Below are 24075 nucleotides of genomic sequence, written 5' to 3'. Positions count from 1 at the left end.
ACTATTTGCGTGGTTCAACCTATGGGTGCAACCCGTTAAAATGTAAGTAGCTTATACTCCAACGCGGTGGCAATTTACGTTGAAACTAAGCTAAGATGGAACTTATGTTCCACTCGTTCTAAACGTTACGTGCAATTGGCTGAGGTGCAGTGGCTGCAGGACTTAAGAGTGAGTGAGAGCATGCAACAGAACTGATGCAACCAACGTTAAACTTTCAAACCGACTCCTATTTGCTCCAATTACGAGTGGTGAATGTTTTCGCGAGGATCTGCTTGAACTGGAGAGGCACATTACCGGTGAGATTTCATGCACCAAAAATGCTTCATGCTTTGAGGGAAACAACTTGTATGTGGCGCACGTCAACATGTTGGTGACGCTGCGTAAAAACGAAGCAAGGCGCAAGTAACGTCTTTGCATAATACACAGTAGCCTACAACGGCAACGTATATATTATTTATAGGCGCTACTCGCAGTGTAGCCTATCGCTGTGCCTCCATTATCGTGTTTTCCACCAGCTATTTACGTTTCTACCGAATATAAGGATTTGCTCATATAACAACATCAGCCAACACTTCAAGGGCCACTACAAAGTAGCTCGGGGGCCGGATCCGGCCCGCGGGCCGCTAATTGAAGAGCCCTGTCCTACACTCAGGTATATCCATGCATACATGTAGCCTATAATTAGTACATTGGCTTGAACAGGTTTTGGAATTTGCGTTTCAGCACATTATTTCAACAATATAGTTTACAAGAGGATTAAAACATGAAGAAGCCTAAAATGTGAATCATCAAAAAATATTTTACTAGGCTACTATGTATCCGCAATACAACTTTCCCCACAAAATTCTCTATTTTGTTGAGTAATGAATCTAACCATATGCATGTGAGAATATGCAATAAAAATCTGCAGAATTGCATAGGCCCATAGACTTACTGCTCATAAACAGCAGATCTTTCAGTTTGAATGAGAGGACATTTTTAATCCATTAGAAAATTGTTTCCTCACATTAGAATATAACAAATTATCCAAAAGGAATGTGTGTTATCTCTAGGCTATCCATATAATATATGAATAAATAATAAGAGTTTTTCTCAGTCGCTTTGGTACATTTCTCACATCAGAATTGAAATTCTCAAAACTACCCGTTCAATCTTCAGATCATTGTGTCACTTGTGCACATCAAAAAAGCAGTTTCTCATTTGTTTGAGCAAGTCTTTACATGCAAAATGGCTGAACATGTTGTCATATGAGAATTTGTGGCCCAAAAGACAGGAACGTCAGGAGGTACATTTCTCCTTAAGGAGTTTGTCCTATGGTCACATTTCTACTTTTTTTCCCCTTTTTTTCCCTTTGTACTGTGCACTGCTGTATTTTCTTTTCTGCATCGCAATGACATGGTCTGTCAACAAACTACAGAAAAAAAACATTAAAAGTGTAAATGTGAATCTTGTCCAGTCTGCGATCAAACTCCCACACTGGTGTAACCTACAATTTACAAAAATTGTCATAAAAAATTTAGCCATAGTTTACATCAGAACATCCCTCAAGAGAACACTGCTGTACTGACAACATGACTAAGCCATTTGACTGTCCGTACACAAAGACACAAGGACTTGTCATTCTGACGCATGACACAGATATTTAGTTTTGAGAGATGAACTAAGGTTTTTGAGCAAGAAACTGACTCTTGCAGGTAATCCATTGTGTTTTGCTATTTGTACAAATTGTTTTGAGAAATGCACTGTTTTGCAAATCTCAAGGATGATTTGATAAATGTACCAAAGCCACTGAGAAAAACTGTAAATGAAAGCTTTATGGAAAAGCTTTGGCTTTAATTGAAATGCAGGAGGAAGCCAAGTTTTGAGTCAGTCAACATCTTCACACCATAATCACACCTTAATTTGAATTGGCCTGTGTTTTTTCTACAATGTCAATATTATTCAGAAGTATTTTAGATTATAGCCTACTGTCCAAACCAAAGATATTGTAGTCCCTTTTAATGAATTGGACAAATTCTTGAAGAACTGTCAGGGGCTTGGAGGCCATGAACAATGCCAGCAAGTTTATCGAATCAATGTTAGGTAGATAGATAGATATAGGCCTATAGATATATAGATAGATAGATAGATAGATAGATAGATAGATAGATACTTTATTGATCCCCAAGTAAGGTAGGCTATGTCAAGGATGTCATTAAGAAGGGGAAAAAGTCATTGTAATCTGACTGAAATCTGCTTTAGGCCAACGTAAAATAGGGCTGTCTGGCTCAAGCATTTTACAAGAAAACTTGTGAATAAAACAATTTCCAAGAAGGAGTTTAGGTGAGAATGAGACACATTTGTTGATCATGATGAAGCACGGAACTGAAAAGATTGAGGACAATTCCCTCAATGCTGACAATTTGAAATAAATGAACAAAGTAAAATAAAATCCCCAAACTCCAAACCCCATCAGAGTGCGATCTGTCCATAGCTGTCTGATGCGGTAAATAGGTTTCCAAAAACAGGGCAAATGACGTTAATCCTAGCGTCAATCCCATTGCCAATCAATTCGGGCGCCGTACACATGCGCATGGCGAATGTTACCCGCCCCTTTGTCAAGGCTGTCTTCGCTATCATATCATATCTCGCACTTACAGAATACTGAAGCTACGCGGAGACAAGCATGCAGGGTTTCCGTAAGTTTAGGCGTTTGATAGGTAGTAATTTGTAATTTTGAAACAACTGACTGGATGAATTAGTTGAAGTTAAACCAGCACTTTCCCAACAAATCAATGGAATGTTCTAGAATGGTCATGTGATGTCCACAGACCAGTTATGTCGTACTTTTGAAAAATACTCTGACGTACATGTCTTTGGTTTTTTTCCGAGTATTTCCATCGTGCAACCTTATATGTAGCTCTTTCAGGGATGGAAAGACTTAACTAAAGTCTGTCAGGTCGACGGTGAACGCTTAAAATCTTGTAAGGGTATGTTATTTGTGTTCTTTGCTCGTCGTCTTGGAAAACGAAGAGCACTGTGGCACGTGAAGCGTTTTGACCAATTGGAGCTCGAGTTCCAAACAGAAGGGTATAAATACCAGGCGGTTAGTCAAAGAGACGTCCGCCATTGAAGACTGCCTTGCTGCGAAAACTGTGAAAAACAAGATTGTACATTGGTTGTTTTTCAGTTTATTATTTTTAAATACAATATAAAGTTGGTTAGTTATATAAACGCGAGTAACAGCGTCAAGATCCAGCACGTCTCAACTGTCCAGCAGAACATCTCGGCTCAGAACGTCTGTCTCAGTTCGGCAGTAAAAACACTCTTGTTGTGCCAGAGACGGAAAGGTAAATTTTGAGATCAGGTTGAATTAGTTAACATAGCTAACGTTTGACGAAGCGATCTGTGTTGACAGAAATCTATTTCTGTACATAGCCTGTATGTGAATGTCGTGACTTGGCTGGGGTGGACCGATGTCTGCGAGGGTGGAGGGCCACTAGCCTAGTTTTTGAAAGACGCAATTCTCTACGTGTTGTCTTGCGACACGCTAAGGCCAGCGCTTCCTGTCGCCATTTTGTTGCTAGTTAGCATAGCAACCCAAAATATCCAAACATGGAGTGAAACGTGTATGCAGTGATCCCATTTTAAGAAAGTAACTATGCTCATAATGTATGTTTCTAGCTTTAGCTTTAACGAATGGGAATTCTTTTTTGGTTAGAAGCGATGATTATTCAGCACAGGATCAGTTTGCTAACAACCATTTGTTTGCATGTTACGTGCACTGTAACATTAGCTAAGGCTAACCATACTGTTTGACTGGCGATTGCATCATGCAAGCTTTGGGCATGGCTATGGTTACTTAACGTTAATGGAGTTTGTAAGTAGCTAACGTGATAGCCACCGATAACATGTTTTTGCTAACGTTTTGCCAAAGATTGTCTAGTTATTAGGTTAGCCATTAGGCAAACTTGCCTATCACGTTGTTTCATCTCCATGCAACGCTCGTTTGCCAGCGTTACGTTTTATTGGAACCTTACAGTTGGCTTAGGTATAAATAGCTAAATGTTAACGCGTTAACTTTGCGATAAACGGTATTTTAACTTAACTACGTCTATTCAATTTAACGCCAGCCAAACTTCGCAAACGGTAACTCTAAGAAAATGAATGTTGTGTTTACCGTTATAAGTTGGCCTCCCTTTTGCTGTGTAACGATGTCAACCAACGTAGCGCTAAGCTCTAAAATGTCATAATATCGTTTCAGTTATTGACTGCTTTTACGAAATGTCGTTAACTGGTCAAATCCATCGCAAACTAACGTTAACTTTAATAGGTAACGCCATGCAGGTAACCTTATGGATATCTGCCTATCTGTAATGATTACCGTTCAAATGAATTCAACACGCATTGACCACGAATATGTAACCCTTAAAGGGATAATCCGGAGTGAAATGCACTTTAGATCAATTTTTCGGACTATTGGGAGTACATACGTTGAGTTGACACCAAAATCATGTCATTCGGATGTATTTTGAGAAAGTTCGAGCTCACCGTTTTTAGCCAAAACTCGTTAGCCTGGAGGTGACTCGGGCATGTCATTTCGCCGCTACAAAACGCTATTTTTATACCTCTTCTACTGTTCCAAACAACACTACACTTACGTGGTAGTGAGTAGAGGGTCCCTAAAGCCAAACCGAAGTATCCCCACGTCTTTATGTGGTCGGATAGAGAGTCCAGAATGAATTTAATCGAGTCAGTACCTTTCCGGAAATGTCGCTGTTGCAGCTAGCAACGTTTTCACAACACTTTACTAACATTTCCGGAAAGGTACGGACTCGATTAAATTCATTCTGGACTCTCTATCCGACCACATAAAGACGTGCGGATACTTCGGTTTGGCTTTAGGGAACCTCTACTCACTACCACGTAAGTGTAGTGTTGTTTGGAACAGTAGAAGAGGTATAAAAATAGCGTTTTGTAGCGGCGAAAGGACACGCCCCGGTCACTTCCAGGCTAACGAGTTTTGGCTAAAAACGGTGAGCGCGAACTTTCTCAAAATACATCCGAATGACATGATTTTGGTGTCAACTCAACGTATGTACTCCCAATAGTCCGAAAAATTGACCTAAAGTGCATTTCACTCCGGATTATCCCTTTAAAGTTTACTGGCCAGTTTGTTTACACTTTCAGCAGTTATGACTGCAGTGTTAAATCATCGCAACTCACCCTACACGTTGGCAGTGATCATTCATTGTCAACATTATGGTTATGGTTATTTAGCAGACGCCTTTGTCCAAAGCAAACTAACGAATAACTAACAATTGCCCTCAACAAGCTTGACATGTAATCTCTATGGTTTCCAATTATTCAAACACAAATTGTAATCGTCTAGAAAATAAAAAAATAAATGCCGTAATTGTTTCCTTTCTTTCCCCCCTCCAAACGGACAGACTCGTCATCAGTTTAAAATGACAGGTCTGTTCCCACGTTTGACTTTAGGATAATGCGAATGTGTAATTGTTTTGTTTTGAAGTGATAGATTATTAAATAAATTTTTGCCTTTGTTTATTACATGATACTCTTTGTTTTTATTTGGAACTGAATTTGTAAGTCCTTGGCAGGGCTAATAGTTCATATGTAAAATCAAATGTACCTCCTGCAAATAAACTGAACAGAAAGCTCTACATAACTTGTAATGCAAATTATTTGATTGGGTATGGGCCAAATCCATTATGACAGAAGATGCCCGTTTTGAAGAATTGAGTTCTTGATGGGGGTAAGTGGTGTAAAATGTTGCATTACGTGATGGAGAGATGTTGTGACTGTAGAATGGTCATCAACATGGGTTGATCATGATTTGAAGGTCATTCTTTCTGTTTTGCCTTTGTTGACCCAATGCGATGTTGCCTCAGTCCTTGCATAGTTGTCCAGTGTTTCAATTGTTTTGGAATTTCTGGATAATGTGTTCGCTCTTTGGCAACAACTTTTATGTTCAAAGAGTTTGCGAACTGTCAATGTCCTTGTGTTACGGTTTGATAACAGCCAGCCAGTGTTGTGCCCATGTTTACATGTTGTTGATAGTATTATGGCATGAATTGGTGGAGGGGGTGTTGGCCTTTGGATAACCTGTCAGGGATGTTTTTATTTTTCTCATTCCTTATCTTTGACCAAATGGTAACACATTCATCATTTGATCCATGAGCATATGGTCAGTTCGCCCTCTTTCTCCTAATTTCTTGTCCTCCCCCCATCAAGTGCAATCACTACTGTCTGAATATCTGATGCAGTAGCCACTTTTAGTGGATGGATTAGCAGTGTGTGTATATTTATACACTGTATATATCCACGTGGTATCATTAAATTATGGATCAACTTGGGGCCTTAAAAGTTTTTCTCCACTTAGTAGGCAATGTTATGATTGGTTGTACTGTCAGTCACTTTGGCCTTTGGTTTTCCTTGTGGAGGAAATACATATGTGGAGTCAGTAGGTGGCAGTGGACACCACTCAAGCAGGACTTGTAGACCTAGGATGTTTGTGTACTGGGCCTCTGAGTTCTTGCATTTGATAGTATACTGGTGTGGTTTCATTGTTGACTATCCCTGAAATAATTCAAAATTGTCCTTTGAGACTCTGGCATCACGGGGTTAAAGATTCTGATACAAGATGGACATTCCTGGTTGCTTAATGTCTGCCAATTGGAAATTAGTCTGAACCTCGATAATACCATTTATTTTTTAAAAAACTAATAAATAAAATAAAATACTTCTGGGATGTATGGTTCTCAAAACATTGTGAGCTGTGGGGCATTGTCGGGTTGGAAAACCTTGCCTCAAGCTTAACATTTTTAAAACGGTGTATCCTTAGTTTTAATAGAGGCGCATGCGTGGTGAAATGTCCTTAAATGACGCTAAATATCTGAAAAAGAATGGATTTGAGTGTATTACAGAACTTCATGGGATGAATTCTACTGCAGACCATAATCCATTTTAATGCTTATCCATCTTCAGCCATTTCATTTTTTAAATAAAGCACCAGAGCGGTTTGCCCATTGTGAGTTGTTTCTTCTATACTATTTGGTACTTGTTTTGGTGGGACATGTCCAGGGTTGACACTGCATAAGTTCAGTTGCCAGTGGTAGAACTCTGTGCTCTGGTCTGCTGAGCTGAATTTGATGTCTATGGCTGGACCACTAGCTGGCTTAACTATTCGCAGTATGAATCCTGTTGGACAAAGGATTTCTTAGGGCTTTAGTAATCCCTTTCGGGTAAGGCAGCACTGCGTGACCAGATACCTTTTTTTTTAGTATTATTATTTTATCCCCCCTCCCTTTTCTTCTTTTTTTTTAGTTCAGACAGTGATGTTTACAATGGTCCCCCTGAACTGGTCCTTTTGTTTTTCTCCTTTCTGATTTTTCATGAGTAATGGTGTGAGTGGAATGGTTTGCGTCAGCAAAAATAAAATGGTGCCCCAGTGCTGAACATTCCTCTCTCCCCCTCCCCATCCAGTGGCACAGGCAGAAGATGTGCATTGAGCACTGAGCTGCCCCCCTTCAAAAAAACGCTCTCACAGACCCTCAGCTCTGGGCCCCCACCCCCTGCTGTCCCCCTGGAGATGTCGGTTATGATGCAACCCCCCACGAACACGACGGGCGGGAATCCCCCGCCTCCAGAGTACAAAAACCCCAGGAAGCCTGGCCGTCTCACCAATCAGCTGCAGTACCTGGAGAAGGTGGTGGTGCGAGCGCTGTGGAAGCATCACTTTGCCTGGCCTTTCAGATACCCTGTGGATGCAATCCGTCTCCAGCTACCTGTAAGTAGTGCCCGCCCCCCATAGCAAGGGTTACTAGGGTGCCAATAAGAACAATTCAAATAAGGTACATTTGCAAGCAGTGTAATCATGAAACATTTGGACTTCCTTGACTTAGTCTTTGTGTATTTTTGCATATATAATTGATTGTTTATTGTACTCTGTTGAGATTTAATTGAGACCAGTTAAATTATCCCCAATATTATAAGTGTCATTAACTGTTTTTGGACATTTGTTGGCTCTAATATGGTAGAAATATATATATTTTTTATGCATTATATTTTGTGTTCCTCTCTCCCAAGGATTATTATTCTATCATTAAAAAACCCATGGATCTGAACACAATCAAGAAACGTCTAGAAAACAACTATTACTGGAAGGCCATGGAATGTATTGAAGACTTCAACTCAATGTTTACCAACTGCTATTTGTACAATAGGGTAAGCAGACGATTGTCTCTTGCATATGAGTTAATTAAACCGTGTTGAACACACTGTGTAGTCTAATGAAGTCTCCCTTCACAGCCTGGAGACGACATTGTCCTGATGGCCCAGGCTCTAGAGAAGCACTTCCTGGAGAAGGTAGCGGATATGCCTCAGGAAGAGACCGAGATGAGCGCCGTGACGACGAAGGCTCCGGGGAAGGGGAGGAAATCCTTGTCAGGTGCTTGAGCGCGTCTTGTCCTCGAGAAGGTCCCCCTAGATAAAGCTGTCTACACCATTACACTGCATTCATGGAAACATACAGCCTCCCGTGAGGGCCTCTAACCGCTCCTTGTCCTCTCTCTCTCTCTCTCCATTCCCCCCTTTCTTTCCATCCCTCTTTCCCTCCCTCCCTTTGTTTTTCTTCCTATGCGATTCTTTTCTCTCTCTTTCTCTCTCTCTCTCTCTCTCTCTCTCTCTCTCTCTCTCTCTCTCTCTCTCTCTCTCTGCCTGCAGGCCCGGTGAAACAGAGGCCCCAGTCTCCGGTGTCAGAGGTTGTGTTCCAGCAGACAGTGACGGTCATCCCCCCAGAAGCGCTTCACACCATGCCCAGCACCCCTCTCTCTGCTCAGCTCTCTGCAAAAGTGAGTTCCTTTTGCAGTCTAGACAGATAAAACCTCCTCCAAATCATCCTGCTGGATCATTGGTGAAGTAGTGCTTCGGTGTTAATGACTTGTGTCTGATGTGCAGCTTTATCTGCACACAAGTAAACACGCATGTGACAAATCCTGTCCCTGTCTTCGTCCCATCTCCTCTCCACCTCCGATTAGATCAAGAAAGGGGTGAAGCGAAAAGCAGACACTACCACGCCAGTGGGCCCCACACTCCCCAGCTGTGAGCCAGCGGCGTCGCCGGGCGTGGACGAGGCCAAGGCCCTCAAGGTGATCTCCCGGCGGGGCAGCGGCCGGCCCATCAAGCCCCCGAGGAAGGACCTGCCCGACTCGCCTCAGCAGCACCACCACGGCGCCAAGAGGGCCAAGCTGTCGGAGCGCCTCAAGCACTGCAACACCATCCTGAAGGAGCTGTTTGCCAAGAAGCACTATGCCTACGCCTGGCCCTTCTACAAGCCCGTGGATGTGGAGGTTCTTTGCCTGCACGATTACCATGAGATCGTGCAGCAGCCCATGGACATGGGCACCATAAAGGTCAGAGCCCTTAACCAATAGTTTGGTGTTCTTTGGAGAGGAAAAATCCTATTAGATTGTAACACTAGTGAGCTAGCTATTTAATATCTTTAGGAAGATTGACTTCATTGACACCGATCACCCCTTTCATAATTATATTTCAGTGCATGTGACTTGAATATATACAGTGGGTATAGTAAGTATTCACACCCATGCTAAAGTTGACTAAAAAGAGGAATATAAAATCATCTTTTGAGAATTGATTGTAATGCCTTAATTCAAAAAATGAGTAAAAATAAAACCGTTGAGGACACCAATTTTCTTTGTGATTGAAGAATGTATCGTAAATAGATAAATGTTCTTCCTTAAATACAGGTTGCATAAGTATTCAACCCCTATGTTAAATTCCCATAGGAGCAGGAGGATTTTTTATATGTTTTTATTTTTAAAGGCCAGCTATTTCATGGATCCAGGATATTATGCATCCTGATAAAGTTCCCTTGGCCTTTGGAATTAAAATAGCCCCACATCATCACATACCCTTCACCATAGCTAGAGATTGGCATGGTGCTTTTTACAGTTAGCCAATTAGCCTGTTTGATGCTCATTGAGCTCAATGCAAATCAAACAGGCTAATAGGCTAACTGGAAAAAGCACCATGCCAATCTCTATCTATGGTGAAGGGTATGTGATGATGTGGGGCTATTTTAATTTCAAAGGCCAAGGGAACTTTATCAGGATGCATAATATCCTGGATCCATGAAATAGCTGGTCTTTAAAAATAAAAACATAGAAAAAATCCTCCTGCTCCTATGGGAATTTAACATAGGGGTTGAATACTTATGCAACCTGTATTTAAGGAAGAACATTTATCTATTTACGATACATTCTTCAATCACAAAGAAAATTAGTGTCCTTAGCGGTTTGATTTTTACTAATTTTTTGAATTAAGGCATTACAATCAATTCTCAAAAGATGATTTTATATTCCTCTTTTTAGTCAACTTTAGCATGGGTGTGAATACTTACTATACCCACTGTATGTTTATTGTTAAAGTCAATAAGAATTGCATGCTCTAAGATATGATGACTGAGGGTATCGCTGACAGCAATGCTGACAGAGTTGCCGTGAATTAGTCAGATGTGAGTTTTCCCCTGTAAGCACTCGTGGGATTAACTTGCCGTAGGTGGTATATGTGGGTGGTCTTGAATATTCGATTTGTTTTGCCTTTGCAGAGAAAGATGGACAGCCGAGAATATACCGATGCCCTGCAGTTTGCGGCGGATGTTCGGCTTATGTTCTCCAACTGTTACAAATACAACCCCCCCACTCACGAGGTTGTTGCCATGGCACAGAGATTACAGGTGCGTTTCTGCTTATCGCAACCTACATGCGTTGTTGTAATGTAAGACTATTACTCTCGTGTGATACTGAAATAATATATGTAGCAGGTTATTAATAATGCTATGCCAACAGATATTTAAGAAATGGTTCAAAGATTTTCCGTCAAAAATCAAAGATGCATTTTTCTGGAGATGTAATCACTGTCAGGATAATGTCACACCTCCACCCTCATCATGATGACTCTAATAGTCAAATAGTGAATTGTTAATTATAAAGCAACACAAATCCCAACAATGGCTTATGGATTCTTAGATAATGTCAGCCTAATGTCAGGGGGGGGGGGGAGAGAATCTGAGTTTTGCTGCCAGAAAACCTGAAATTGACACACTACTTGTTTCCCTGTTCTAGGAGGTGTTTGAGTCTCGCTTTGCCAAGATTCCTCCGGAGCCGGTGAAGAGCGATCTGCCCGTGCGGCCGCAGAGCCAGAAGGAGAAGAGGCCCATGAAGAGCCCCTCCAGCTCGGAGAGCAGCGGCAGCTCGTCCGACTCGGACAGCTCCTCCGAATCTGAGGAGGAGGAGGATGAGGAGGAGCGGGAGAAGCGTCTGGCCACTCTCCAGGAGCAGGTCTGCTCCCGTTACTGTCCATTTGCAGAGCAATGGCTCTTTCTAATAACTTTGAAAATGTCACTTTCTCCAAAGAAATGAATTGGTAGATCGCTTTGGATAAGTCAATTTCCTGTTCCAGCTTTATATATAATAGACATGATATTCTTTCACTTTGCCATCCTCTGAGGTTATTTAAATGTATGTGTGCCTGAATGAAGCTGCTGTCATCTGTTAGATTTTAAAAGTTCAGCACTGTTATTGCAGCACTGGGCACTGGGCACTCCTAATTTGAGTTGCCTCCCTCACTAGAAATCTGTTGCTAGGCACCGAAGTGAGAGTGTTGGCAGAGAAGCAAATTAGATTGGTTGGTTGTCAGTAGGTTTATTTCCATTTGGTCATGATGATCAATGCTCTCCTAAGATTCAGATTGTGGATCACTGGATGATGATGATGATAATGATGACTGATTATTATTACTCTTTGAATTGGTCATCAATCAAGCAGCTGTTATTTGGCTAGCTGTTGCCAACTGTTGTCCATCATTATCTAATGCAGCTGAAGGCCGTCCATGAACAGCTACAGCTGCTGACACAAGTGCCCCTCCTGAAGCCAAAGAAGAAAGAAAAGTCAAAGGACAAAAAGAGGAAAAAGGAAAAGGAGGCCACAAAGCGCAAATGGGACGACACGAAGGGCCACAAGACCAAGGCCAAAGGCCAGAAGAAGGGAAGCAAGGCCAGGTAAGGGACTAACACGCTTATCTCATCTCCTGTCCTGCGGAAACTCACAATCTGCATCATGAGATCCCCGTTACTAAACGTTGTGTTCTTTTTGGAATGGCCTCTTGCAGTCGCCATAAGGACGCTATTGAGCCGTCGGAGGACGAGGCTCCGGCTCCGGCTCTGGCCATGTCGTACGAGGAGAAGCGGAGGCTGAGTCTGGACATCAACAAGTTGCCAGGGGACAAGTTGGGCAAGGTGGTGACCATCATCAAGGCCCGCGAGCCTGCGCTGCGCGACACCAACCCCGAGGAGATCGAGATCGACTTTGAGATGCTCAAGCCGTCAACACTCCGGATGCTGGAGGCCTTCGTCCAGACCTGCCTGAGAAAGCGACGCAAAAGCTCCAGCCGTGAGTAAATTTTTTTTGTTTGTTTTTTTCATGGTAACACAATACTGTGCACCAGCCTTTTGCCAATGGATATTTTAATGCCTTTGAAGTAGCACATAAAACACTGTGTTTGAAAAGCATTTTCTTAGGAATGTATATTTTTAAAATTCACTCTGAATGAAATGTGCAATGTCCTGAGAGCGGAGAGGGTTTTTGTGGAAGTCATGCATGGCATTAGTACAGTGGAGCGCTGATGATGTGAAGGTCATGTGTAGTTGCACTCGGGTCCCCCAGGCCCCCTGTGCTTGAAACCATGAGTCACCGTTGCCTGTGTCAGCGCTTTCCATTGAGCGGAAAGAAGTTCACTCTCCTCTCGTTTGTAATCCTCCGCAGAGAAAAAGGCGGCGAAGCCCAAAGGAGAGAAGCACGGCACAAAGAAGGAAGCTGACAAACAGAACGGAGGCGAGGAGCTCACCAAGAGGACGAAAGCCAAGAGTAAGTGCTGAGTTGATGGGCCGGTGAAGGACACAACCTGCTTTATGAAAAATCACATGCTGACTAAAGCGAACACAGGCTAGACGCACAGTAATCAAAAGCCTGTGTGCTTCAATTGCTCTTCGTTGTTGTCCTTGATGCATAAACTTGGCTGATTGTTTGAAATGAGGTTGCAGCAGACTTTGTCATTTTTTTGTAAGATGAGATATGAGTTGGCATAATGTGTGCTTCACTTGCCCAACACAACAACACATTTATGTAATAAACTCAAATTAGTACTGGAGACAATATTCCACTGTGGTATTTTTCTCATTTTGGACATGCAAGCCTGTTTATAAAATCAGTTGGTCAAGACCTCTCTCCCAAGCCCACTTAAAACGGTGGTAATAGTTGACATGTTTTTGTGTATGAAGCTCATCTGTCTCCTTCTCTCTCTCTCCTGTCTCCCTCTCCGCCCCTCCCCCTGTGCTCCCCACAGATGAGGCCCCCACGGCGGTGTGCGAGCTGGGCCAGAGCTCGCGCCTCAGCGACAGCAGTAGCTCCTCCTCCAGCTCTGACAGCAGTAGTAGTGATTCTAGCTCCTCTGATAGCAGTGACTCTGAATCAGGTTAGCTGTCTCTCGCTCGGCACTCTTATCCATCGCCCCCCCCAACCCCACCCCACCCCTCTACTTCACCTCTCTCCTCCCCCCTTCCCTTCCTCGCTTTCTGTCTTTCATAGGGCGAGGATGCACCACGTCACTGTTTTTTGTTACACCCTCCACCAAAAAAAGGACAAGAGAAAAATAAACAAGCGGAGAAACAAAACGAACTTATGAATAAATAAAAAATAAATAAACGCTAATCTGTGTCTGTGGATACACATATCCCCCACCACTATCCACCCCCTTGCAGAGTTCACCTACGTCACTTTTTAATCTCCTGCTGGTAAAACCAAATACTTGAAAGTTTAACTCATTTAGGTTTTATTTTTTTAGTGTGTTTGTTGTTTTGATTTCATTTAGTTGAATGGGTGTAAGTTTTCTTTTTTTCTGTATTTCAAGCACTTTTCCCTCTCTCCTTAAGAGAACAAACTCACATGAAACTATTTTTCCCCTCACGTTTCATTTTAGAGCTATATTTATTTATTTGTTTCGTTGAGGTTTTAATTTGTTAACACTGCAGTTGCTCTATGTTGTCTCACCCACATCAGTAATGGTAATGCTGGGGCATAAAGAAAAGCCAATCGATGTCCTGTGGTGCAGTAGACACACACACACACCTCTACAGTTCACGTTCCTCCCCAGTTTACAGTGGCATCCTACGGTATTATTGCATAGCGCTTTATTGGCAGTCTTTTCAAAATTGCTTCTGATCCTCTGAACAACCTCAGTGCCATCAGCCAATTATAAATGTTGATGTTGATTTGCATGTGACCAAAACTATCCCATTTGGAGTCCAACTAGTTGTGCTGCTCACAGTCCCATCCTTAGTCTCTGTGCTGCTTCTTTAGGCCCCAGTGCTGACCTCTCTGTACTTCATTGTAGACTGGGTTTTGATTGTGGCATCAGTTTCCTTTGTACCTGTGTGCTGGTGTGTGTTTTTTTGTGATTTTTTTGTTTTTTCTTTCCTTTTTTTTTGTTATGCAAAATTTTATATGTAGTTTGTTTGACTTTGAAACAAAGGAAACACTGTACGTTCCACTTGTTTTATGTTGAGGTATCCACTAGATTGTAAACAAAGCAGGATAGGAGCTGGACCAAATGAAGGTTTAGACTAGAGTAAAGAGACTGTCATGCTTTTGCATAAAAAAGCAGGAGAATGTGCTGTTATGTAGCTTTGTGCAAATTGTTTGCATTTTACCTTAAAAAGGTATAAAGCTTTTTCATTGGACGTTGAGGTTCAAATAAACAATTTCTTTCATAGACTGGTGTACATTTTAAGATTAGTGGTGTGTTTTTATTTTTTTATTTCACAAATCTTTCTGTATTTAATGTCCCGTCACATAGTACAAATTTAGTATTCACTGACATCGTGCACACACAACTGGTACACTTTATTAGCTGAAGCTAGTGATCAGAAGAAATTGGCTCAAAATTCTGTAATTTATTCTAGAGGTAAGTTTCTTTGTTTAGTTTGTGTCTCGTGTCTAGTTTGTACTTTTGGTGGTTTTGTCATCGATTTATTTCCCTCAGTGTTTTCAGTTCCATCCTCCTTTTTTCAGGCGATTTGCATATACTGGACTGGAGTAGTATAAAATACCTCATTGCACATTTATACGTTGGGAAGCTGAGTCACACATGGTGTTTTGTGAAACGATGCATAGGCATTCCTTTGTAGTTCTGAAGCCTGGCTCAATTCTCCGACTGCAGTGGTGACCATGTGCCTTGTGTGCGTGTCTTGCAGAGAAGAAAGCAAAGCGGAAGCATCACAAAACCAGCGCACACAAAAAGAAAGTAAAAACAAAGGTACTAATAGTCATTCATTTCTTAGTCACGACCATGTACCCGATCCAGACAATGGCAGTTTGTTTGGAATTTGGGAGGTGCTGGGTCAAGAAATGCTGTGTAGGTCACGTGTAGGAACAGTAGTCACTGCCCCTGGTTGTTTGATGTGAGAGACCCGCGGCAGACTTCTTAAAAGGGTGGCTGTGATGTATTTTTAAACAGGAGTCGAAGCGCGCAGGCCTCCTGAAGGAGGGCCCTGTAGGAGAGGACCCATCACAGGCATCTCTTCAGACCAGCGGCTCGTCAGCTCTTCCCTCTTCAGCCCGGGAGGTTTCAGCCTCCACCGCAGAGTCTAAAAGTCTGACGACACAGAAGCAGCACGGCATTCTGCCTCCAACAGAGTGCATTGTATCACCCCCAGGTGCGTGTGTTTCATGTGTTTGCGCTAAGCAGAGCTACATTATCCCAAAGGAGCATCCTTTTGAAGATTTATTTAAGACTGTTGTTTTTTTAAAAAGGCTCGATCTGCTCGGAAGGGAACAGATCGGATGACATTGCCTCCTTTTAAGTGACATTTTTAGGCCATATGCTGACGACTAACACAAACACGGGTTTTTATTTACCTTTTTGTTTTTCACTCTCTCTTCCCTCTGATCCCACTGTCTCCTTCAGCCTTACATAGTTGCCTGCCCCCACAGCCAGCTCCACCCAGCACCAAAGCAGCCCCTCTACCTCGCAAAAACCGGACAGGCCCCCCTTCACAGCCTCCCATAGAGCAGGACCCGGCGACGGCCACTTCCTCACCAACAACACCAAATCCCGATTCCCCCACACCCTCACACATAGATGCATCAGACACCCCTGATGAAACCATTCCCTTGTTCTGTGGCACTAGTGCCACCAGTTCTCCCTATCTGTCCCCAACCGATACCTCTGCCCCCATCCCTCAGCCCCTCTCACAGGAATCAGGACTGGAGCTGAGTTCTCCTGGTCCTTTGGAGAGCTCTCTGAAGCCTAGTAGCGGTACCCAGCAGGAGGAAGGTAAGACGGATCCACCTTGACCCGTGTCGGCAAACGACCTCAATCTCCTCCTGCCTTCCCTGCTTCTCCCCCACTCTCATTTAACACTGGCTATCTTACCTCCTCGACAGGATGCAGAATCTGTGCTCTTGCATGATTTCTAGTGTATCCTCCAGCTGCCTGCTTCCATGCATGTTCTGGAGCTCCGTGGTGTGTTTAGGTGTCTCTGGATGCCTCCTCTCCCCAGCTGCTCCCTGCCTGCGCCCGCGTGCTGCGTCTCCCTGTGTTGCTGAAATGAATGCTGAGGGATGAAGGGCTAATTTCTCCTCTTTGTCTGTCTGTTTGTTTCTATTCAGTGCCACCCCTCCTGTCACCTTTGACCTCTCCGCCTTGTGTGGCCACCACCCACTCAGAGGTAAGAACTCTCCTTGGTCATCGTAGTTGTACTTGCCCAGAGATCTAATACTTGTGTAAAAACAGTCCTGATAAGTTGGACAGCGATTTGAATGGTTAAAACCGTTTGTATTGGGTTGGTTTAGAGTCACTGCACTTTTTTGGTGAACTGTTTTGGATTGATCCACCTTATGTTTGGATTTTGTTCAGATTCAGTCTAAATGGTTTTGTTGGCACAAGTTCATGTTTTTTTTCCTCCTGCCTTGACCTCTCAACAATGCAGTTGTTAAGCCAGTTAAACTGTCAAACACTAATGTGACACTATCAGAAACATGATCCAAAACTTTGTCCCTGCTGCAGCTCAACACACTTGCTCCTCAGAAAGACGAGCCTGTTGGAGATCCCTCACTGCAGTCCAAACTGCAGGGTAAGCAGAGTGTGCGAGTGTGTGTGTGTGTGAGACAGAGAGAGAGGGAGAAAGAGAGGGGAGGGGGGGAACTCCATTGCAGTAAGTTCCATGCACTGCAGTTCCCCTCACTGTTTTTTTAATGGACCTTTTTTTATGTATATATTACACCTCTGTAGGCACAAGGCATCATGACGGTGAAGATCAACTCAGACCCAATGCGGACTCGGTCAAACCCAGTCAGCCCAAAAAGGTGCCCGTTTAACTCCATTGTGCTCTTCACTGCCAGTGTGTTGCAAAACTCCCCACTTAAGCCGACCTAAACGCTGTTCTCCATCACACGCAGGATATAGTATTGAAGAACGCCGACTCCTGGGCAAGTCTGGCTAAGATGGCTTCGCTGGCCCCCTCTACGCTCAAAGCCTCCAAAGAAAGCTTCCAGCAGTTCCGCAAGGTTGCCATGGAGAAGGAGGAAAGAGAGCGGGCGCTACGGCGACAGCAACTGGATGCGGGTCGTGACCGAAAGCCACAAGAGAGAAATTGGTATGGCGGGCAGTAAAGAAATACTTTGGATGCATGAAAATGCCATTACAATGTATAGATCATTTTAAGATTATGCTCTTTTTTTTTTTTTTTTCAAGTTTCCTGGCTCTGGTGCTAAATGTTTCCTTAAATGTGCCAATACCTACTTGGCAAGTGGCAGTTATAACACCATCCACATGAGTCAATTTTCATCAGTGTAAATTAATATTTCAAATGACCACTAATATCTCAAAGATCCCACAAACATTGACCTACATTGACACTAAGAAAACCATCCAGGTTCTTAGTAATCATATGAATGCATCTTCTCTTGACATAAGAAAAGGGAAAATGAACTGTAAGGCTCGGGGCACACGCCTTGCATTCTAGGAATATTGCCGCCATGTTGGTAGCGCACTAAACGTAATATCCATTCATTCAGATGCAGAAGACTAGAAGCAGAAATATAGGCTGCCAATAATATGGCTGTGCCGGTAAAGTTTTCCCGTCATGATCCCGAGCCCTATTAAGCAAGAAAGCTGTAAATGGAAAGCTCTATGTGCTTCGCCAACCCAGTGACCTTCATAAAATGGCAAATATGTTGCCACCCACAAGAATGTGATCATTTCACATGTGATGAGATTAGTTGCAGTCAGAACAGAGTTCATGTACAGGAAAGTTCTTAAAGGCACGGAACAAAAAGCGTCTGTTCAGTTTTCAGGAATAGAGACGTGAAAGTTGTGGAATTGCTAACTGAAAGGAGTATTGCTTATTGATCGAAGGAAATGCTAGAGAACCATTGTAAAAGCCACTTTAATGTATTTCTTTCTCCAGTTTTTCTACTAACTCATATAAAATATGTCCTCCTTTGATGCTATGTAGCCCCCAGCAGCCAGTGCGCTCTGAGCCAGAACCTCCAACCAGGCAGGACTCGGTGGAGTCCGGTGAGCTGCCCATAATCGCTGCCATCCTGGACCAGCCTAAGGTCACGGAGGAGCAGCCAGCCGAGGCCAAGCCTCCCACACCGCCTCCCACGCCCGGCGCTCAGAGCAGCATGGACCGCCAGCGGGAAATGGCTCGCAAGAGAGAACAGGAGCGACGCAGGCGAGAGGCCGTAAGTGTCTACTTTCTGTCTTTGGGCATGTTGTAGAAATGGCCTTCGTGGGGTTTCTGTGTGGCTCTCTCAGACTTCTGGACATGTCTGGAGCTCAAGATTTTTGCTGGGCTTTGTATGTTGTTCTATACTTAACCTGTTGAGTTTCCTCTATCCCCAGATGTCCGGCGTGATTGACATGACTATGCAAAGTGACATCATGGCCACATTTGAGAAGAGCCACTCTAGCTCACTCAGCTATAAAATGACTGGAATCCTGTCCCCCTTCCCAACTCCTACATGCCCTGCACCTTCCACCTCAGAACCAGAAGTTCAAGATGCTTGATGCCTGAACTTTGAAACTTTAACATCTTTAGCAACAGAAATGGGTCACAGTTTTAGACACAGGTGGTTGATTTTGAAACTGTAAAAGAAAAGAAAAAAAACTTAATGAGGGTGGAGTTTCTGTCAAAAGAGGGTGTGTTAAAACATGCATCCTGTAGATATTGTACAGTGTTAAATATATAAATATATATATAAAAAATATACATGTCTGTATATGGCTGAATGAGGACCAGATTCTTGCCTTTCTCCATACTCGTTCCTGGGATTCCAGGAACCATCTGCACTGAGTCGCTGTTGATTGTTCAACTGCAGACCTTTTGAGAGGGAAACTGGGGAGGGGGGAGGGGGGAGGGGGGGGGGTAAAACATGTTCTACACAGAGTAAGTTGGTGATTATTTGATTGAACTTAGTCTCATTTAGTGCTTTGAGTCTTACCCTTTCTCTCTATTTGGTAGAGCATTTAACCTAAGGGTCTGAACTCTGAAAAGTATCAAGTTGAAGAAAAAAAAAATTGCATTCCAGTTGTTTCAACTTTAATGTTATATCCCATTTTTTCTCCGCTGGAGTTTTGAAGTGGCAGTACCGTAAGTGATCTGTTCTAAATGGGGTGGGTCTGTTTCCCCTAGTGTTTCATTTACTCCTCTTCAGTGATGCACCACTAAAGTATGTTAAGTGTTATATTTGTCTTATTTAAATTGAGGGACAAAAAAGGGTTTTCTATTTTCCTTTTCTTTTCTCAAATAACTCGATAGGCTATACACATGCAAGTAAATATTGGAAGTGATTGTTAATCTGTAATAAAGAGTTTACATATTTTGTTACTGTATAAGTACCAGTTAAATGTTTATTTTGTATGATTTTGGGGGGGTTAACATTGTTTAGTTGTAGCCTGTTTTATTGCCAAATCTCAGTTTTCAGTGCATGGGATTGCTGAGGGCGTCCTTCAAATGAAAGATTCTGTCACTTAATTGGAATGTTGAATTTCTCTTCGTGCACATTTTTAACACCAAGAAGAAGGCATTAAGTTCAAGTCAACACTCAAACACGCGTTCCCCTTGTAAAACTGTTTTTCTTTCTTTTCTTTTTCAATTTCACGTCAGAATCTGCTATTTGACCACAGCACGGCCACTTTATATCCCCTTGCTCCTGTGTACATGAAAGTAAGGTGCCATAGAATCAGTGTGCCCCATGGACGCTCAGCTGTGCGCCTAAAATGTCTACTTTCTTGCAGAATGTCCGAAGTCTTTTGGCAAGTGAGAACCTTTCCAAGTTGTAGAGGTGTTTTTGATATTTCTTTGTCCAAACGTACGGTTGGCCTATTGTCTATTTCCTTATACCATTCGCACTTTATTCTGTATCTCACGGTATGAGAGCATGTCATGCTATAAAAACATAAATAATATATAATTTACAAAAGAATCGTAGGCCTACTGTAGAGGTTAACGCATTAAACAAAACAGTATTTTCCGTAAATTTGTGTCTTGTCTTTTGTGTGTTGGCTAATATAAAACGCTTCTAATATCAAAGATACTCGTTGGTCTGAGGGTCGTGATGGCTTCTGTCCAGGTTTTAATGGGTGGAGCATATGACCAGGATTATGCTACACTCACTAAAAGGTCAACTCCATCGGCCTTGAACCTGATCAAAGTCAGACCTGGTCTGATGTCCATCTTGTCTAACCATGTGTTTTAATTAGATTCACAAGTTATTAAACTGATTTAAAATCTATGGAGTGGTACTCTCGATGGAGTGGTGAATGTGAAGCACACATCATTAATACTAATCCTAGAGTGTAAAGGTCAATCATGTGTGAGACACTGAAAGTTAAATCAGCCTATAGTTGCTCTTACTGGATCACTAGGCTATTATAGCCTATGCGGTCTGCGCGCTCGTTGTGAAATGGCCATAGGGAACGTGCAGTTGCCTAGCCATAGGAGCCGTGATTTCATCCTTTCAATGTTTCCTGCCTTCTTCGCATCTGATGACGCCGCGTGGAATGCTCTCGGCGTGCAGTGATAAGGACACTGGTCCATGCCCTTTCCAAGAATAGAAATGATGTTTTCCAGTTGTATTCCCATGCGCTCACATTGGAACGAATCGCATTATCTGTATCTTTATTGTTGTGTGTTTGATTGTTTATTCACTGACCTATAGCCTTAGATTATCGCCAAGATAAATTCATTTCACAATTAAGCACCTGAAATGATTTACGCAGAGAAAGAAATTGTAGGCTATGCGTGATTAGGGAGGAAAAGCCAATTTTAAGACCGTCTGTTGTCCTATTCATCTTTTTAATGAGAACGCTAATTATAATAATCTATCGGCAGTCTGTTCTGCAGTCCTGGCACGTGGAGAGGTTTTTGCTCGGAGCAAAGTCGCCCGCAGAGATTAGCTGATTTGGTACGTTCTGTGATGTTAACGTCACAATTTTGGGGTTTAAAGAGAGGTGTTAAACACCTCTCGGACAAAGCAACCTTGCTGTCACACGCAAGCGTGAATTCTGACGTCCTGCGCTTCAGAGCGTTTCATTGAGCCCTTACTTTGAGATCCTCCCCGGTGGACAAGTAACCTAGTGCGGCGGATGCTGTACCAACGGAGCGAGAGGATTACAATGGTGTCCATCATTTGTGGAACGACTGCCAATTAACGCAACAAATCGATACATAGCCATATCGTCTTCTGGACTTCAATATTCCCGCGGTAATGTAAAGATGGCGAGACTGCTCCACAACTTGCTGTTGTTGACAGTTCGACTCACGTTAAAGATCAAAGTTTTAGGATATTGGTCTTTGATATACGGTTATTGTGCCCTTTGCACAGCCGTAGCGCTTCTGAAACTTTGGTGGAGCATCCTCATAAGGCCGTCAACAACCTTTCAGTGGGCAATACGAGAGACCCCCCCTGCTTGCCTGAATGACACGTCCTTGGGAACACATTGCTACGTGAGAATAAAGGTAAGGTGTAGCCTACGTTGCATTACACAAAAGTATCTGTCGATGTTCGGTTTGCATAGGTAGTATGAGTATGAGTATGAGTCCTCCAAGCTTGATGTGGGCTGAGCTGACAAATTGTGCTAGAGGCATACGCAAACGATATCAACAGAGACGGGCCCGTGCATGAAATGAAATCGTGAGGCATTTATTGATGAACCCCATTTGATTATTGTTGTAACAGTGGTTTATTTTGCCGCTTGTTGCAGCCTTGCGATGTCTGCTCAATGTTAATCGCAAACCGTTGAGTGGTGCTGAAGACAGCTCCGTGCGCAATTGGGCTTTGCTATCGGCTAGTGCTATTGATCAACAATGACAATTGAATGGAGATTGGCCATCTACAGTTGCATGCGCTGTGTTCTGCCTCAAACTTTCGATGTCGTTACAACGCTGTGAGAAATTAAAAATAGTTTTTTTTAAGACAGGTTGCATAGCCTAGCCTACTATTAAATGTATCAGTAGGCATTTGACGTAGGCTACTTAACAGTTACACTGTTTTTCCTCTGTTACATACAGTATGTTGGGTACTGGCTGTTGTGACAATTGATTTCAGAAAGCACTTTAGAGAATGAGTAAAGCAAACAATTAATTACAGACATGTACAGCTTTTAATAAAGGATCACAGTTTTGTGCAACACTGGAGAGATGTGATATATCTAACACAGTATTTCGCAGAAAGCACAGAGTTGAATAATGTTCATCATGGTTTACAGATCCTATAACTATGGGAGGCGCAATCCAATCCATATTGTGAAATGTATTAGGGCAGTGACTAGAAATAAATTGGAATATAAATGTCAAAGTTGGGAGAATGAATGTTGCGGCTGTTAATATTGCCACAAAGTGTTTACTAGTCTGGTTTCCAAACTGCATGTGTTTTATGGCTCTATAAAGTAGACAGCTGTGTGGAAATGAGCCTTGCATCAGGGCTGACAGTTACGACGCTTGTGACAAAGGGCACCGGGGCATAAGCATCAAAGACTGGCCTGGTGTTTCTAAGCGTGACTGATGACTGTCTCTCATCTCTCTCTCTCTCTCTCTTTCTCTCTCTGTGGTCCACCTCTCTGTCACGCTGTTCATTTCCATGTGTTCTCTCTTTCCTGTTTCTCTTTTTGTCTCTCTGCGTCCTTCTCCCTTCTTTCTGTACCCCTCCCGACTGGCTCTCCGACTCCATCCCTCTGTTCTTCCCCCTCCATCTCTCCTTCCTCTTCCTCCTCTTCTCGGCGTGCTCCTCATCGTCTGGACCACCGCAGGAGTCCGGTTGAGGTTCCACTATGTGGCGGCTGGGGAGAGGGGTCGGCCACTCATGCTCCTGCTGCACGGCTTCCCAGAGTTCTGGTAAGGGAGTCCGTGTGACACGCGGTCAGCACACCACACCTGGCACCTGCCCACCAGACCACCTGTCCTGTCCATTCCAGCGAAAGAGATGGAGACTTGTGTGTATGTAATGTGCATGTGTCTGTAAAAAATGGCACACAACAAAGTACCTGAAATACACTGGCACTCACCAAAGCACAGAGCCGATGATGCTATAATCACTTGTCCGCCGAGAAATCTCCACTATGTAGGTTAACACTGTTATAGGACTTTGGTGTCTGATCTTTTGGGTTGGCTTTTAATCAAATAGTGAATATCTCACTGTGGCTTCATGATAAATGGTAGATAGAACTTTTAGTCATCTGCTCTGAGAGCATTTGGGAATTCTCTCTGTTCATAACAAAAAATAAATAAATAAAATAAAATAATTGCCTTTATATTTGGCAGATGGCTTTATCCAAAGTCAGTTTATAGGAATGCCAATGTTCACTCCAAGTGTGACTCAAACACTCAGCAACATGTTTATTTATTATATTCCATATTTAATATTCTTTATTCTCATTCATATTATTAGCACACGTTTTTGTAGCTCTGTAATTGAAACCATTCCTGCAAAAAAA

At 42.8% G+C, this 24075-nt stretch overlaps 2 protein-coding genes across 4 annotated transcripts in view; both read left to right on the top strand.

The window, feature by feature from the left end:
* The first annotated feature begins 2632 nt into the window (after positions 1–2632).
* Positions 2633–19503, top strand: brdt (bromodomain, testis-specific). Of its 3 annotated transcripts, none has more exons than XM_062515616.1 (21): positions 2633–2678; positions 7486–7789; positions 8089–8226; positions 8311–8449; positions 8725–8852; positions 9039–9413; positions 10628–10756; positions 11145–11360; positions 11898–12079; positions 12190–12470; positions 12843–12944; positions 13423–13551; positions 15329–15390; positions 15592–15790; positions 16042–16410; positions 16746–16804; positions 17143–17209; positions 17368–17441; positions 17535–17731; positions 18593–18824; positions 18985–19503. In XM_062515616.1, exons 2-21 carry the CDS (start codon positions 7592–7594, stop codon positions 19147–19149), a joined length of 3441 nt encoding a protein of 1146 aa, XP_062371600.1. In that variant the 5' UTR covers positions 2633–2678; positions 7486–7591; the 3' UTR covers positions 19150–19503. The 3 variants fall into 3 exon arrangements, with proteins under 3 accessions (XP_062371600.1, XP_062371599.1, XP_062371602.1); XM_062515615.1 differs by having other exon boundaries at positions 2635–3329; XM_062515618.1 differs by lacking the exon at positions 16042–16410 and having other exon boundaries at positions 2635–3329.
* Positions 19504–21288: 1785 nt separating this feature from the next.
* The window catches only part of ephx4 (epoxide hydrolase 4), a 12641-nt gene continuing 9854 nt past the window's right edge, over positions 21289–24075 (top strand). Inside the window, exons 1-2 of the mRNA XM_062556155.1 lie at positions 21289–22107; positions 23405–23476. Coding sequence (XP_062412139.1) covers positions 21860–22107; positions 23405–23476 — 320 coding nt within the window. The 5' untranslated portion in view covers positions 21289–21859. The remainder of the gene's footprint in view (positions 22108–23404; positions 23477–24075) is intronic.

This window comes from Sardina pilchardus, chromosome 15 (assembly GCF_963854185.1).
Source record: "Sardina pilchardus chromosome 15, fSarPil1.1, whole genome shotgun sequence".
In the NCBI taxonomy this organism is placed as follows: domain Eukaryota; kingdom Metazoa; phylum Chordata; class Actinopteri; order Clupeiformes; family Clupeidae; genus Sardina; species Sardina pilchardus.
Note: the sequence above shows the minus strand (reverse complement) of the source record. Positions and strands in the feature narration are given on the sequence as shown.